A 14,284-nucleotide genomic window follows, 5' to 3' on the forward strand; every position below is an offset into this window, starting at 1 on the left:
AAAGCAATGCCACTTTTCTGCAGTAACACATGAAAAATGGTGCAATTACAAGTATGATTGCTCCCATCTCATGTATCTGAAGTTGTAGTCAAAATGTTAGTTCAGACATTTAACCCAGTTTGGAATGCAAAACACCCAAAATATATTGTCATCTTCATATAAAATATGACCAAACGTCTTTGGTAACAAAAACCAGACCAAGCCCACCTTTATTGCATCTACATAGAATATGAGACTATGGTGTACTGCAGAATTTTTCATCATTTTTAGGGTAACCTGTATGCTCTCTAGTGTTCCGAAATTATTCTAGTTTCATGTCAAAAAATCATTTTTCTTCTTTGACTAAGGATCTTGATTTTCCTTATGATCTTGAGGAGAAGACTTCAGATGCTGCAGTAGTATAAACCAATCAGAGGAACTGTGAATTAGTGTTAAGGGACACCATGGACTCTGTCAAGAGCTCATCTTAGATAAACATTTAGATAAACATTGAGCACATCATGCTTATGGAAAGCTATCTGTTCAAAAAGTTCCTTCTGGCTACAGCTGCTTCATATTACATATCTCTGATTTATACTGGTATAGGTCAAGACAAATGATCACTGTGCTACTGCTGGGAATTAGGTTAATTCAGATTATTTTGCTATAGGTTCTTGACTATTGCAGGCTTCTGCTTGAGCTCTCAGACAGGTTGCCTTGCAGACAATTGCCTGGATGAGATTTTGGAGGCAGGTGTTAACTGTGGAAACCTACTTGGTATTAAACTCACTTGTCTGTTGCCACCGCCTTTGGAGACGATACTTTAATTTTTTTTTCTGGTCATTGTCCTCCACAAAAGACCTAATTGAAAATATCTGTCAAATCATGTCTCTGGTTTCCCTCTTCTTCCCCCGCCCCTCCATTAATTGGACACGTATTGTGTTTGTGTGGGAAGGAAGGAGGCTCTGTACCAGGCTAGCAATATTGCTGGGAAAAGAACATTAAAATGGATAAAGGGATTTCCTAGTGGTATAAATACCTGCACACGACCTCCCTGTGCTCTGGAGCCCTCCTCTGAGTGTATATCCAGGTGAAATCCTGGAACAGAGCTTGAGGTGCCATCAATCCTGCAGGATCTGCTCTGGTAGAACACGGGACAGGCAGCTCTCTCGCCTCTGGGAGGGTATGAGCTGCCAAGCATTTGCTTCCTCAGACACCTTTGTGCCCTTGAATTCTGACTCTTCTCCCTCCCTGCCTCTGATAATGCACCACAGCGCTGCAGAGTGCCTGCAGGTCTCCAACCACACCACCAATGTTGTGTCTACAGGTACTTTTTGAAAATACTCTTGCTCTCATTTGTAATTTTTGGGTGATAGAGGAGTTCATTGAGTTCTCAGTGTTTAAAGTGTTCAGTGTCAGTGTTATGTATGATTGGGGCTATGCCAAAGTAGAAGCAATTTCACAAAACCCTGCATATGAGTGGATCAGGAAAAGCACAAATGTTTGTGTTTTAGCTAAATACGTAATTTTCTTTAAGTTTGGGACAAGATTAGACTCAAATATGCTGCCAACTTAGAACGGGTTCAAACACTGTTTTTGGTATTACTACAGTCTTCATCGACAACAGTCATTTAAAATAATTGAAAGGTTGTTTATTATGTAACCATAATTTAAAATATTATAAATTGCCTTAAATAGGAAATACATTTAAAAGGCCACAAGTGTAAATATAGCTTGGGGGAGTTTTAAACAAGGAAAAACATTGCTTTGCAAGGCATATTGCAAACTGGATCAACACTAAGGTTTAAGTGTGATGTTCAAAATGGTTAGTAGAAATCTTGTCATTATTTTTGAATCTTGTATATTCGTGTATACAATCCAATTAGATGCATTTAAATATTAGGACTATTTAATCACTAAATATCTGAGCCAAATAGAGTTTTCTTGCAGTGTTAATACTGCAGAGTTGGGATTGTGGAATACAGGAATTGTTGATAGAAAGCCTTCAGGGAAAGAAAAAGAAATAGTTGATTTATTTGAAATTGCATTAATATTAGAATTTTATTTGGAGTCTTAACAAGAAAGTAGATTTTTCCTGAAAAGCATTGGTAATAAAGCATTTTAATGAAAAGAAAGAGCATGTATGTAGTGAAAATTGATTATTGGTAAGAGAAAACAGGATCATCTTATACATTAAGCAAAAGGCTCAAAATATCCCAATACAGCTGTAGGTTAGCAATAGTGGCAAGGAATAGGAGAATTTAAATCTTGTATGAGGTCAAATTTATGTATCTGTATGACAGCAGTATTTTCCAGATTCACCTGACTTGTAATGGAAAGGACACGATGAGGGCTGGCCCAGAGCAGATGCTCACCTGCCACAGGTTCAGGTTTTGGTATTTTGTATCTGCCACCCAAGGACAAATACCACTGCAGTCAATGGAAGTATTGGTTGTTGACCACATCCAGAAGATGATCCTGCGAAAAAACCACCCTAGGAAAGCAGAAACAGAGAGTAGTAACTATAATGAGTCAAGATTTACAAATTTCATACATAGGTTAAGGAACCGTCATAAAAAGTGCGACTTTCAGCGCACGTGAGGAGAATTTGTGTACAGTATAATGGTGAAGCAATTTTGAATAACAACTTATTTGAAATGTCAAAAGTTTAAAAATGGATGTAACAATTCTTCATCACAAGAAAGATGAAAATACTTCAGTTCAAATACTATGCTGTGTCATTCAGCTGATATTCTGCAGTATCCTCAACACTGTAACTGCTATTATTTCATTTAAATAGCATCATCCTCACTATTTAATTTTAAATCATGATTAGCAGGTCAAAAATTGTATGTTCATGCATAAAATTTATAGTATGTGGATTATGAAATAGTGGAAAATGCAATCAGTAAAAATCAGATCTTAACAGCAAAGTTGAATTGCTCTACATGCATTACAGTTATTAACAAAGTCTTTATTTTCACTGCATCTGCATTAGTATAAGCATGTTTGTCCTAGTAGGTTTTATATCTGCGCAAGTATATTTAAACGGCACACTTTACTGTTATGATTACTGTTCTAAAGCCCAAATATTCTAATCCCTAATTAAATAGACTGTTTTGAACAACAGGAATGTGTTCTTTAAAATGTGGTCTTACATATCTGAATGTTCATAAACATTAATATTTAATATTCTGTTTTATTGTAGTTGTTAGAGGGGACAGTACATGCATTTTTATTCCTACTTATACATGATAAACAGCCATATCTCTATATTGCATTCAGCAAAAAATGGTCTCATTCTTCAGGCACTGGCTATTACTGAGCATAGATCCAAAATACCCCTGTGAGAGCACAAGAGATAAAACTAACAGTGTGTTTGTTGGTGCTGGTGATGGAAAATGTTTATTTAGGCCCGACTTCAGAAGAATCCAGAATTTACCATCTTGTTTCTCTATCTCACCAAAGCACTCTGAAATGCTTTTTGTTGCTTGGCACTGAAGAAGTTGTGATCTTTGGATGCATCAAAGCAGATGTCCCAAACTGCTGCCTTTGGAAACCTAGGCCTTTGTTTGCTGTGGGGTTTGCTTGAGAGTGAAAGCATTATAGGGTTCCTGGGACCCTAGAATTAGTTTTTGTGTGAGGTTGAATGAATCAGTGTGGGGAAGTTGAGTGAGGAGAGGAACAGGTCTCCTCCTTAAGAGTACAATACTTCCCCTGCTCATCAGTTTGTGCAAACTGGGTTATGCCCATAGGTTATATCAAAACCAAGGGACAGCATGGCAGTTCCTAGTCCTGCCTCTGAGGAACTGAAGGCACAGAAGGCACTGCCTGCCTCACACTTCAAGGCTGTGCCTTGAACCTTGAGTTCTTACGGAGTCTCGTCTGTTTTCTCTTTGCTCCCAACTCGTGCGTGTTCGTGCGTTGGCTTTGCCGCGACGACGCTGGGACACCTTTGGCCAGGCCTGCACTACTCCGTGCCCTCCTGTCACTATGGGAATCAACCTTCCACCTACGGGGTGATGGCAGGTAAGGGGCCAAACCTCAGCTGGGTGAGCTGTCAGAGTGTGGGTCTGAGCCAGTTGTGCTTTAGAGGGATCAATCCAAGACAATCGTTTAAAGAAGATGGGATTTGGATTGAGGTGCTAGAAAAAGGGTTTGGAAATTAGTGCCCAGAGCTTCCCAAACCTCTGCATCTCTTGTGAAATCACTCCATATCTTATGTCTCCCTACAAGGCTGGGAAAGTCCTGCTCTTTTTGCCCACCTCTGGCCACTTCTGCTGGTGATTATCACTTTTTGAAGGGCCAGAAGTGACATACCCAGCACACCTGGGTGTGACCAGTACCTGGACTGATACAGCCCTGGCTGAAGCTATAAAATAAAATTATGGCATAATGAAGGGATAGGTGAATGCAGCAGACAGATCAGCCATGTGATCATAGATTTTTAAACTCATGAATGCATCCTGCTTATTCTTCCCTGTCCCAGGCTCAGAAAGAGTGAGGCACTTTTGCTCTATGCAAGTTTAAGTAGCAGTCAATGAGACAATTACATGAACCAAGTTAATATAACTCCCAGGAAACAACTAGGACTTGGAAATAATCCAAAATCAAACTCAGAATTTTATTTCATTTAAGAATTAAAGAAATGCTAGAGTAAATCAGCATAAATGTCTGCCGAGTTGGGCAGAATATAGGCTTCCATCATGGCATGCAAATTTTCAAATTCTTGTATTCCATCATGCATTTCTGTGCCTTTGAAAACATTCCTAGCATTGTCCAAGTCTCTGGGGAAATTTAATAAGTAATAATAAATTATATTGCTCAGAAATTAGTTTTCTTTAATGTCAAAAGAAATACCCTTTCATTCTTCTCCTTTCTTTTTTTTTTTTTTTTTCTTATTTTCACCTTCTTTTCTTACTTTATTTTCTTAGGCATCAAGTCTGCAACTCCAGAGATGCTCTCAGCAAGTCTCTCCCAGACTCGTATCTTACAGACCTGCAGCATGCCTCACCCCAATGTGGTAAATGGTGTCAGCACCTTGCAAAGCAAGTCCTCCTCTTTTAAAGCATTTTTCATTATTTTTTGAGATTTTTTTTTTTGTGGTTATCCTGTGTGGAGTGTATTAAATAGTTCAATGGGGTCAGAATCTCCAACATTGATGGGAGTAATTGGGGCAGTAATGAAAAACCTAGCTCTAATAAATGGAGGCAGCAGTGGGAGGTTAATGAAGTTCTGAGTTCTTCTACACAGTTTTGTGTAGTTTAGAAAATTGGGAAAGATGACCTGAGAACCTGGAATTTAGTGGCTGCTCCAGATACACTGAGGAGTGTTACTATTTCTCCAATAATTCCCCCCATGCCTCCCTCAGGTCAGAGACTTTTTATCTCTATGTACAATATCTAGGGAAAAATCAGCCCTCATTCTTAACTCCTTGTTAAGTCTGACATTTGGGAACAAAAGGTGGTGTAAAATAGTTCTGGTTTATCCTGGAGCAATTTCTTTTTCAAAGATCATTCTGAATGAGTTGTAGGGTTTTTTTGTTGGTGGTTTTTTTCCCTTTGAGCTCTTACCTGTGTACTTTCCTCAAAGAAATTCTGTGCTGCAGCTAAGCCAAGAGTGTATCTTGTCTGAGCATCAAATGGCATGTACATGGAAGTATTCTTTGTGCCAGAAAATAGAGACTGGCAAATTTTAAGTGGCTCAAAATGGCACATATCCATTGATCTTGTTGTGCCCCTTAATTCCAGCTTAGAGCATGGATTTTTATTTGCGTAAGTTTTGACCATTTGCCTCTTATTTAAGTGCTTCACAGTTTGCTAAGTGATAGGATGGCTGTGGCTGGTGAAAGGGGCTGTTGATAGACTTCCATGCTAAGCCAAGATTGTATCTTGTCTGAGCATCAAATGTCATCTACATGGAAGTATTCTTTGTGCCAGAAAATAGAGACTGGCAAATTTTAAGTGACTCAAAATGACAGATCCATCACTCTTGTTGTGCCACTCAAGTTCAGCTTAGAGCATGGATTTTTATTTGTGTAAGTGTAGACCATTTGCCTCTTATTTAAGTGCTTCAGTTTGCTAAGTGATAGTAAAAGGTTTTAAAATCATAAAAGTCGGCAAATTAGAAAGAAGCTAGACTTAGTGGGGCCCTGGAAAAATGTTAAAAATAGACTCTGAAAATGTTAGGCTTTGTGTTTGCCAGATCATGTGAAATTGCACCTGCGTAAGCAGTATATGATAAATGATATAATTGTTAGATGTGATGATTGTCTAGTAATTAAATATAATTATTGTTTAATCGTAAGAAGAATCATGAGAAACTATGTTAGAAGTTTGAGGAGGACCATGAGGAGCCTATGCTTGGATGAAATCTATGTATACAATAGAACAATAGAAGTTTAATAATTAACATGAAAGTTATATAACGATCGAATATAAAAACGTGTTCGTCCTGGACCCATGTTGGAATCAGATTTGGGTTTGTATTCCTGACACCCACCATATAATGATTATGTGTTTCTGAATGCTAACAATAGGATGGCTGGTGAAAGGGGCTGTTGATAGGTTTCCATGTGCTGGGACAAAAGGAGAAAACACATCCTAGGAAACTCTAACTCCTGGATTCTCCAATGTGTAATATATAATTAAAATTGCTGTCAGGGATGAGGAGGTGATGAGGGGAGGTTTTCCAGTGCAGCAGCAGCGAAGCAGTGCTGTGAGCTCTCTCTCTGCGTTCCCAGGTGGCCTGACGCCCTGCCTGTACAAGTTCCCGGAGCACGCGCTGGGAGCCAGCTCCTGTGCCCTGGGCCACGGCTTCGCGGCCCTGCCCCAGCCCCTGCTCACCGAGGAGCCCGCGGAGTTCAAGCAGGAGTTCCGCAGGAAGAGCAAGCCCGCCGAGGAGCCCGTGGACATGGACTCCCCCGAGATCAGGGAGCTGGAGAAATTCGCCAACGAGTTCAAGCTGCGGAGAATCAAGCTGGGTATGTGCTTCATGTCCACGAACAAAAGGCTGGAAGAGTCCAGTGAAAGCACAGTTGTTTCTGTTTTATGGTCTGGCCTCTGCTGTTGTCTCATCATAACTCCAATCCTGCCTTGCCCTGAAAAACCTCCTCCATTCCTAGAAGACTTCTGTGGAATTAACGAACATCAACTTTTAGTTTGCAGAAAGGGACTTTAAACTTTCCTGCCCTTAAATTATTTGTGTTAAATGCAGAGAAATTTTTTTATGTTCAATAAATTCTATTCCGTGCCAGGTGCAATATTTTGCACAGCTCCAAATTATCTGTAACTTAGGGCAGATAGCCCTTGTCAGGGAAATTAATCCACAAACACCAGAGGTTTATGTCCAAAAAGGAGACAGAGGAGTCCTTTTACTTTATTTCAATAAAGGGAGAGGCCATGGGGCATTCCCCTGGCATCTCTCAAATTTTTGGAAGATGCAGCCTCCTTTTTATCCCAATTTCCCAGCCACATTTCCTTTCTCTCTTTCCCCATTGACTGAGGTACTTGAGAGGTACAGAATCCCTGATACACCTGACACTGAAGATTTCCCTCTAATGTATAACCCTCCCTTTTAATTTTTAATACTCATGGAATTTAGGGGTTTTTCTTCTCCATTGCTTCTTTCATCTTTCAATGTCTAATTTCGTTTATCAGCAAACCTAAAGTTTATTTGTAAAAGCAAATATCTTTTTCCATTCATCAATCAGTGAAATCCTTCCCATTGTTTCTTTTATCTCCCAGTGCTAGTTTTATCTACCAGCAGACCCACAGCTCGTTTGGAAAGACAAATCCACTATTCCTCTCACCCTCATAACCATCTAACCTCCCATACCCATTCTTTTCCCCATGGACTGTTTAATCTGATGGTCTGCTGTCATTTCAGTATACACTGAGTGACATCCATGGGAAATCCTTCACACCAGCAGGAAGCTTCTCTTCCTGGTTTATTTTTTTGTGCCATGACACTGTTGGAAAGCAATTGATATCTTTGTTGCTGTGGAATATCTGCTGAGGACAAAGGTGGGCTTTGCCCTGTTGTTCTTGACATTATCACTTATTGCATCAGAATTATAAGCAATCCTTTTATTTTATAAAACTAAAAAATGTATAAGGTTATATAAAATAATAATTATATAAAATGATAAGGTTATATGGGCTATGTGTGCACTATCTCAACAGCTAGAAAGCCAGTATGTTCCATTTGCAGTTTAAACAGAAATAAAAGAAGTTAGGGTTTAAAATACATAGCAAACTGGCCAATTTTCCTGTATATCCTTTATTTGATGTCAGCCACAGCAATGGGAAGTGTTTGCCAGGCCACACATAGTCAATCACTGCATCTTCATCTGGAATTTTTGAGGCAACAAAACTTTCTTTGGTGCAAGCAAATTACATGGAGCCTGTAGAATGGGAGAAATGCAATATGCACAGGAAAAATAATCTGAGTTTGAGCTTTACAGGACAAAACAGGTTGTGAGTCTGAGGGGCACAGGGTTAGTGGAGTAAAAAAGGAGGTTAAAAGGTGCCTCATGGGACATTGAGTGCCTAAAGAGATCCTGCCTTGTCCTGGCACCAGAGCAGAAAAGAAGGATGATGATCCAATCCCTCAGCCACGGCAGATCCACATTCTGAGAAATGAGCAGGGAGCTGTTGGTGCAAAGTCAGAGTCTGCAAGGAAACTGCAGCATCTCTCTGATGACTTCAGCTTGGATGTTTCAACAAATAACAGGATACCAGCAGTGCCTCTAGGGATTATTGCTCTTGCACCATCTACAGAAAGTCATGGTGTGTTTGTAACCTTCTCAAATCCCTAACCTGGAATGTGAAACTCCACTAAATCAGTGTCACACTGCACAGGAACCACCAGGACAGCGAGAGGCTCTCAGTGAGCTCAGCTGGCCACAGAGACCTCTGCGGACGCTCAGCCTGCAGGCACTGCAGCACACACTGACCATGAGGGCCAGCAGCAATGGGCTGAGCATCTCAAGGAAAGTAAGCCCTCTAGAAAACTTCCAAGCTGCTTTTTCCTCTTTGTTTCTGGCAGGTTATACCCAAACCAACGTTGGAGAGGCCCTGGCTGCTGTGCACGGCTCCGAGTTCAGCCAGACGACGATTTGCCGCTTTGAGAACTTGCAGCTGAGCTTCAAGAACGCCTGCAAACTGAAATCCATCCTGTCCAAGTGGCTGGAGGAAGCAGAACAAGTGGGAGGTAGGGAGCTGAAACCCTCTAAATATTGATTTGCACTTCAAGAAGAATCCCATGTAAATATTTTAGGGCTATTATGTGTATTCTGCGGACTAAAGATTTTGTTTTACCAGCTTTAAATGCTGAAGTGTGCTTGTGTTAAAGTATAGTTACCTTTTTTTTTTGGATGAGCATGGAGGGGAAAACTGAAATGCAAGGAAAACTGAAACAGAATAGCAGAAATATCTCTTGGGCTGCTGGAAGAAATTTCTTCCAGTCCCATCCCAGAAAACCAGTTCCAGTCCTGTAGAGAGCCAGAGTAGGATCTGCAGGACAGCCCATTTAGCAGTGTACAGGGATTTTTCCACAAGCAAAGGCCATTTGCTCCTAATAATTTCTGCCTATAACCATTTATGATTGGAGGTAAAACAATGACCAGCCATCCTAACAATGGAAGGATCCTGCGTGTGATGCTCCTCTTATTCAGCAGCACTTTCTCTTGTGCTTTCTTCTTCCCTCAAAGAAAGTGACTATTTTTTGTTTTCCAGTCCTGTGGAATGTAACTGCCAGCTTTTGTTGTTTGGCTGCTTCTTCTTTTTTTAATACAGCTTTGTACAATGAAAAAGTTGGGGTGAATGAACGGAAGAGGAAGCGCAGAACCACCATAAGGTAATAAATATTTAGGTTATTACAGGTAAGAAACAATTTTGGCTAAGATGCTTCTTTTTCTTCTGTCAAAATTGAAGTGCTCTTTTCTATTAATGAATATCTACATCCTGGGCTTCTAAAAGTTGCAATACTTGGAAATATTCTAGTGAAAAAAAACAGCATAACCCTCCAGAGCTCCAATTAATTTGAAAGTATTATATTTCATACTTTGCTCAAAACCTGTGAAGTTGTTAGTCAAAAGTAATGATGTTTCTATACTTCTGCCAGTTTTGTTAAACATTAAATATTGAAAAACTATAAATGTAGAATGTAGAAGACCCATAAGCGAAAGACCAAGAGATGAACTAACTAGAACTGGAACAGATGCTGTATTTCTGCAGCAAATACCTGCACCTCACTTCCAGAATAATGCATGAAGTGCCCTCTCGTGTCCAAAGAAATTACAGCTACTGCTGAAACTTCTGGATGCCTCCCAGTGGCACACAAGCATGTCACATATGTAGTTTTTCAGAGTATTTAACAGAAATTGGAAGCAAATTCTATCTGGAAATAAGAAAAAAATAACAGTATTAAATTGTTCTGTTTAGTGAACCACTCACTTTTGATCACTGCTGACTGAGGAACAGATGAGGGCAGACATTTGGAGAATGTGATGGTGGCTAAAACAGCTGGCCATAATCTCTGTGATTTCTAGGAATACTGTAGTGCTGTCTCTATAATTAGTGAGATGCTAAACACACAGTGTGTCCCAAATCTAAGTGATGAAGCTCTTCCTCTCTGTAAACCCAAATGATTTGATACAACCAGGTAACACCACTGATGTGCATTTGCTGGGGCAGAAGGGTGGTCAGGCTTGTTCTAATTCCTTTGACCCCACTCATAACTAGTTAGTAGCTGTGTCTCCTAGATAATACCAAGAAGCACGAATATTTTATAATTAACACTGAAATTGCACTGAGCTTGATGCCATTTTTGCCTTTTAATCACCCCTTGCCAAAATTCTGTACGATGTCACTCTGCTTGTGTCAGCAGAGAGCTACAGAATATTTTTAATGCTTTGGGTTCCCTTTATGTGAAGAAAGATTAAACAAACCAAGTCACTGCCTTCAGTGTTTTTACTTGATCTTTCTCTTGAACTAATGGTGAAAGCCTGAATGTACAGAAAAGTTTTTAAAGGTGAAATTTTCCCCCTGTTTCCAGCATTGCTGCCAAGGAAGCCCTGGAGAGGCACTTTGGAGAACAAAGTAAACCATCTTCTCAGGAAATCATGAGGATGGCTGAGGGGCTCAGTCTTGAGAAGGAAGTCGTGAGAGTTTGGTTTTGCAATAGAAGACAAAGAGAAAAAAGAGTGAAGACCAGTTTACACCAGAATGCCTTCAGTTCTATTATCAAGGAGCACCACGAATGCCGGTGAAGCTTTTCCACGTACACATGTGGATTTCTGGTTTGCTTTTTGTAAATATTGTAAATGCTGTGTTGTTAAAAAAGAGGAAAATCAGTAAACCCCTCATTCCTTCTACATGCTACCAGCAGCTGTAGCATGGGAAGGATTTTGCTGCCATTAATTAAGGCACTGTGAGCTCACCAGGACAGAGGTGTCACACTGCTCCTACTGCATGCTGTGTCTCAGCCCAACATTTGTAAAGCAGAAGTGGCTTGGATAATGCTGGTTATCAAAGGTAATTCTTGCTAATTTGTTATGTGCCTCTAAGTTTGTTTTGGGTAGGCTTAGCTATAAACACAGGAGTACAGTTTATCTGACCTCAGGACTTTGTGGCCTGAGGGGAAGGAAAAGGGTTTTATTACATTGGTCTTTCTCTGCATTGTACTTTCTTCTGATTAAAACCATGTGTGGACATACTTACACCAGAGGTGGTGTGTTAAGCTGAAAAAGTACACAAAATAACAATTTATTGCACTGCACATTCCCTCTCTATTACACCCCACTAATTGAAAATAATCCCTTATTTGTCATCCTCCTGCCTCGAGATAATCGAGGGGAAAAAAAAACCAGTGCCAGAGCTCCACCTATCAGGGAGGCACTGAGAAAACTGAATTAATGACTGTAGTACTCACCAGGGATAGATTATCCAGCCATCTCATCAGCCCTGCTCATTGTTATGGGAATTAGCCCATTACCATATAAGTATTTTGACTGTTTTCCCAGGACTGAAATTAAGTGAGTACACGCAAGTAGTCCTGGCCAGATGCATTTTATTTTTCCATAAAACAAACCTGATGATTTAGAAAATGTCTCTATAATAGGCCCACAGAAAGCCAGAGGAGTTTAATGTTCAAGACCACTTAGAAGCAGCGTGTACAAGTTAAGTGCTCACTCTCCAGTGCACATTAAATTATCTCTGATACTTATTACAGTGACCGTAAGCATATTCACCAATGGAAATCAGGCTCCTGGATTTCTAAAAATCCACATTTTTATGGATGAATGCACCACTCTAAGCCCTTAACTGAGAAGAAAACTTCAATTTAATAACTCAAAGGGGACAAACTGTGGCTGTGTACTCCCTTCAGGCTGCTTTCATCACTAGCATAGCTCATTGCTATAGCAGAGACCAAGGTGCATACTTTTATCCACCACAGGTTACCAGCAGGTCATGAACTTCACAAAAAAAGTTCAGCTGAGAGGATCAGCACTCAGCAAAGGTGGTGGCATGCATTGGTGTGTCTTTCATGTGATGTGGTCAAATGTTGTGTGTTGAAATCACTATCTGGTATATATAGAACTTTATTTATATTCTAAATTATTTTCTTAATTATAAAAGGTTTCCTAGAAATGCTATCAGCCTGTACTTCCCAGCCTCCTCATCCAATAAAGTATTCCTTTACTTTTGGCACTCCAGGCAATGGTTTGTATCTCTGTTTTGGTAACACTTTACTCTTTTTTAGCTGTGTGTCATGCTGAGATGTATTTTAGAATGCTCTCACAGATAGTTCCAGAGCAGCCTCACAGTAACATGGTGGTCTCTTGCCCCTCAAAAAGTCTCACAAGTGACAGCTAATTGCAGCAACAGGATAAAATAAAACTAAAGGTGACACATAACAAAATTGTCTTGCAAAGAAATGACAAAAAGCCAACTGGGAGAAGCAACCACCATTTAAACCCACCTACCTGCTGCCACAGAAATACAAATAAATTAGAATTATTTAAAGAAGAAAAGCTGGATGAAATCAATTTCAATGGCTGCAGCTGGTGCTTTACTTACAGAAAGTGGCAATTCATTTTTTTTCCTCTAGGAAGAACTTAATTACCACCAATTACTCTTGATTAGGGTGGGGGGAGGACCCAACCTGCATATAAGGCAGGATTTTCAAGGAGCAGCTCTATGAACTTGCAGTTTAGTTGGCCATTCAGCCAAGCTGTGCTGTTTTTGAGATATTTGTGTGTTTTTTCCTTGCATTTCTTTTCCCATCGTAACTTTAGTGTGTTAAAACCACACTAGAGGGCAAAACAAGGTGTTACCACACTGTTTAAATCTTAGGTTTAGCTGTCCCTGAAGAACTGTGATGCCCTCGTGTGAGGGACAAAACTGACCAAGCACAGGCCAAGCTGCTGAGCAAAGGTAAGGTGAATAACTTAAGTTACTCTCTTCTAGATGTAATGTGTGAGCATTGAATGCTTTTATTATAGTGCTTAGACAAGTAGTGATCATTTATGATCCAAAATTGTTCTCAAAACTAATACTTAGAGTTAGTTTATCAATGTGATCTGTTGCATCTTAGCAACAGAGTCTGCTCAGCTATGGACTGTACTAAAAAGCTGATGGAGGCAGGTTGTACATAATATAAGAGCTAGGGAGTAAATAGAGGAAGATGGAAAGAAGGTTTAAACAAAACAAAGTGGTGTTTTTTAACATGCTTGGGGAAAAAATATCAGTGGAAAAAAACATGGGTGCCAGAAGTTCCTTTGTATGTAGGAGTTCTCAGCTGAGCAAGCCACTTAGAGCTGGTGTGTGAAGAACTTGCACAGGGCTCTGGATGTACCTTATTTTTGAAACAGAGATTGGAAGACTGTTAAGGGAGGAAGCATCATTGATGCTCATTGTGTTCTCATTGCTGCCCTGGGAATTGCTTCTGGGCACTTGAGGAATAAGGTTCTGGGCAGAGCCATTTATAGGTGTGGGCACAACTGTGTCATTGCTCCCAGATGGAGACTCAGATCCAGCTCCTATTTAGGTGTTAGTAAGGATAAAGGAGGGTAAGGATTGAGTGGTTTCACTGGGTTTTTTTAATCACTTTTAATGTGATTTAAAAGGAATTTCTATCTAAGCACGGCGTGCAATTTTTTTAGCCTGATCCAACATACTGACCATAACTGCAGACACATAACAAGCCTGCAAACATACAGCACTTCCCACTCTGCTATCCAAAGATTTTTACAAAATTAGAGCTGCAGGATTGAAAAGGTAACTTGTAACAAACCACAGGA

The 14,284-nt window shown here is 40.0% G+C and overlaps 1 protein-coding gene across 1 annotated transcript; it reads left to right on the top strand.

Annotated features, from left to right (window-relative positions):
* Positions 1 to 641: 641 nt before the first annotated feature.
* On the top strand, positions 642 to 13,613 carry POU1F1 (POU class 1 homeobox 1). The gene is given in 8 exon segments (XM_074532526.1): positions 642 to 1,306; positions 3,859 to 4,008; positions 4,914 to 5,031; positions 5,492 to 5,508; positions 6,722 to 6,961; positions 9,028 to 9,192; positions 9,777 to 9,837; positions 11,038 to 13,613. Coding segments are annotated over 8 exon segments (1,107 nt in total). The 5' UTR covers positions 642 to 1,164; the 3' UTR covers positions 11,252 to 13,613.
* The last annotated feature ends 671 nt before the right edge of the window (positions 13,614 to 14,284 follow it).

The sequence above is a fragment of the Zonotrichia albicollis genome, chromosome 2 (genome assembly GCF_047830755.1).
Source record: "Zonotrichia albicollis isolate bZonAlb1 chromosome 2, bZonAlb1.hap1, whole genome shotgun sequence".
Taxonomy (NCBI): Eukaryota; Metazoa; Chordata; class Aves; order Passeriformes; family Passerellidae; genus Zonotrichia; species Zonotrichia albicollis.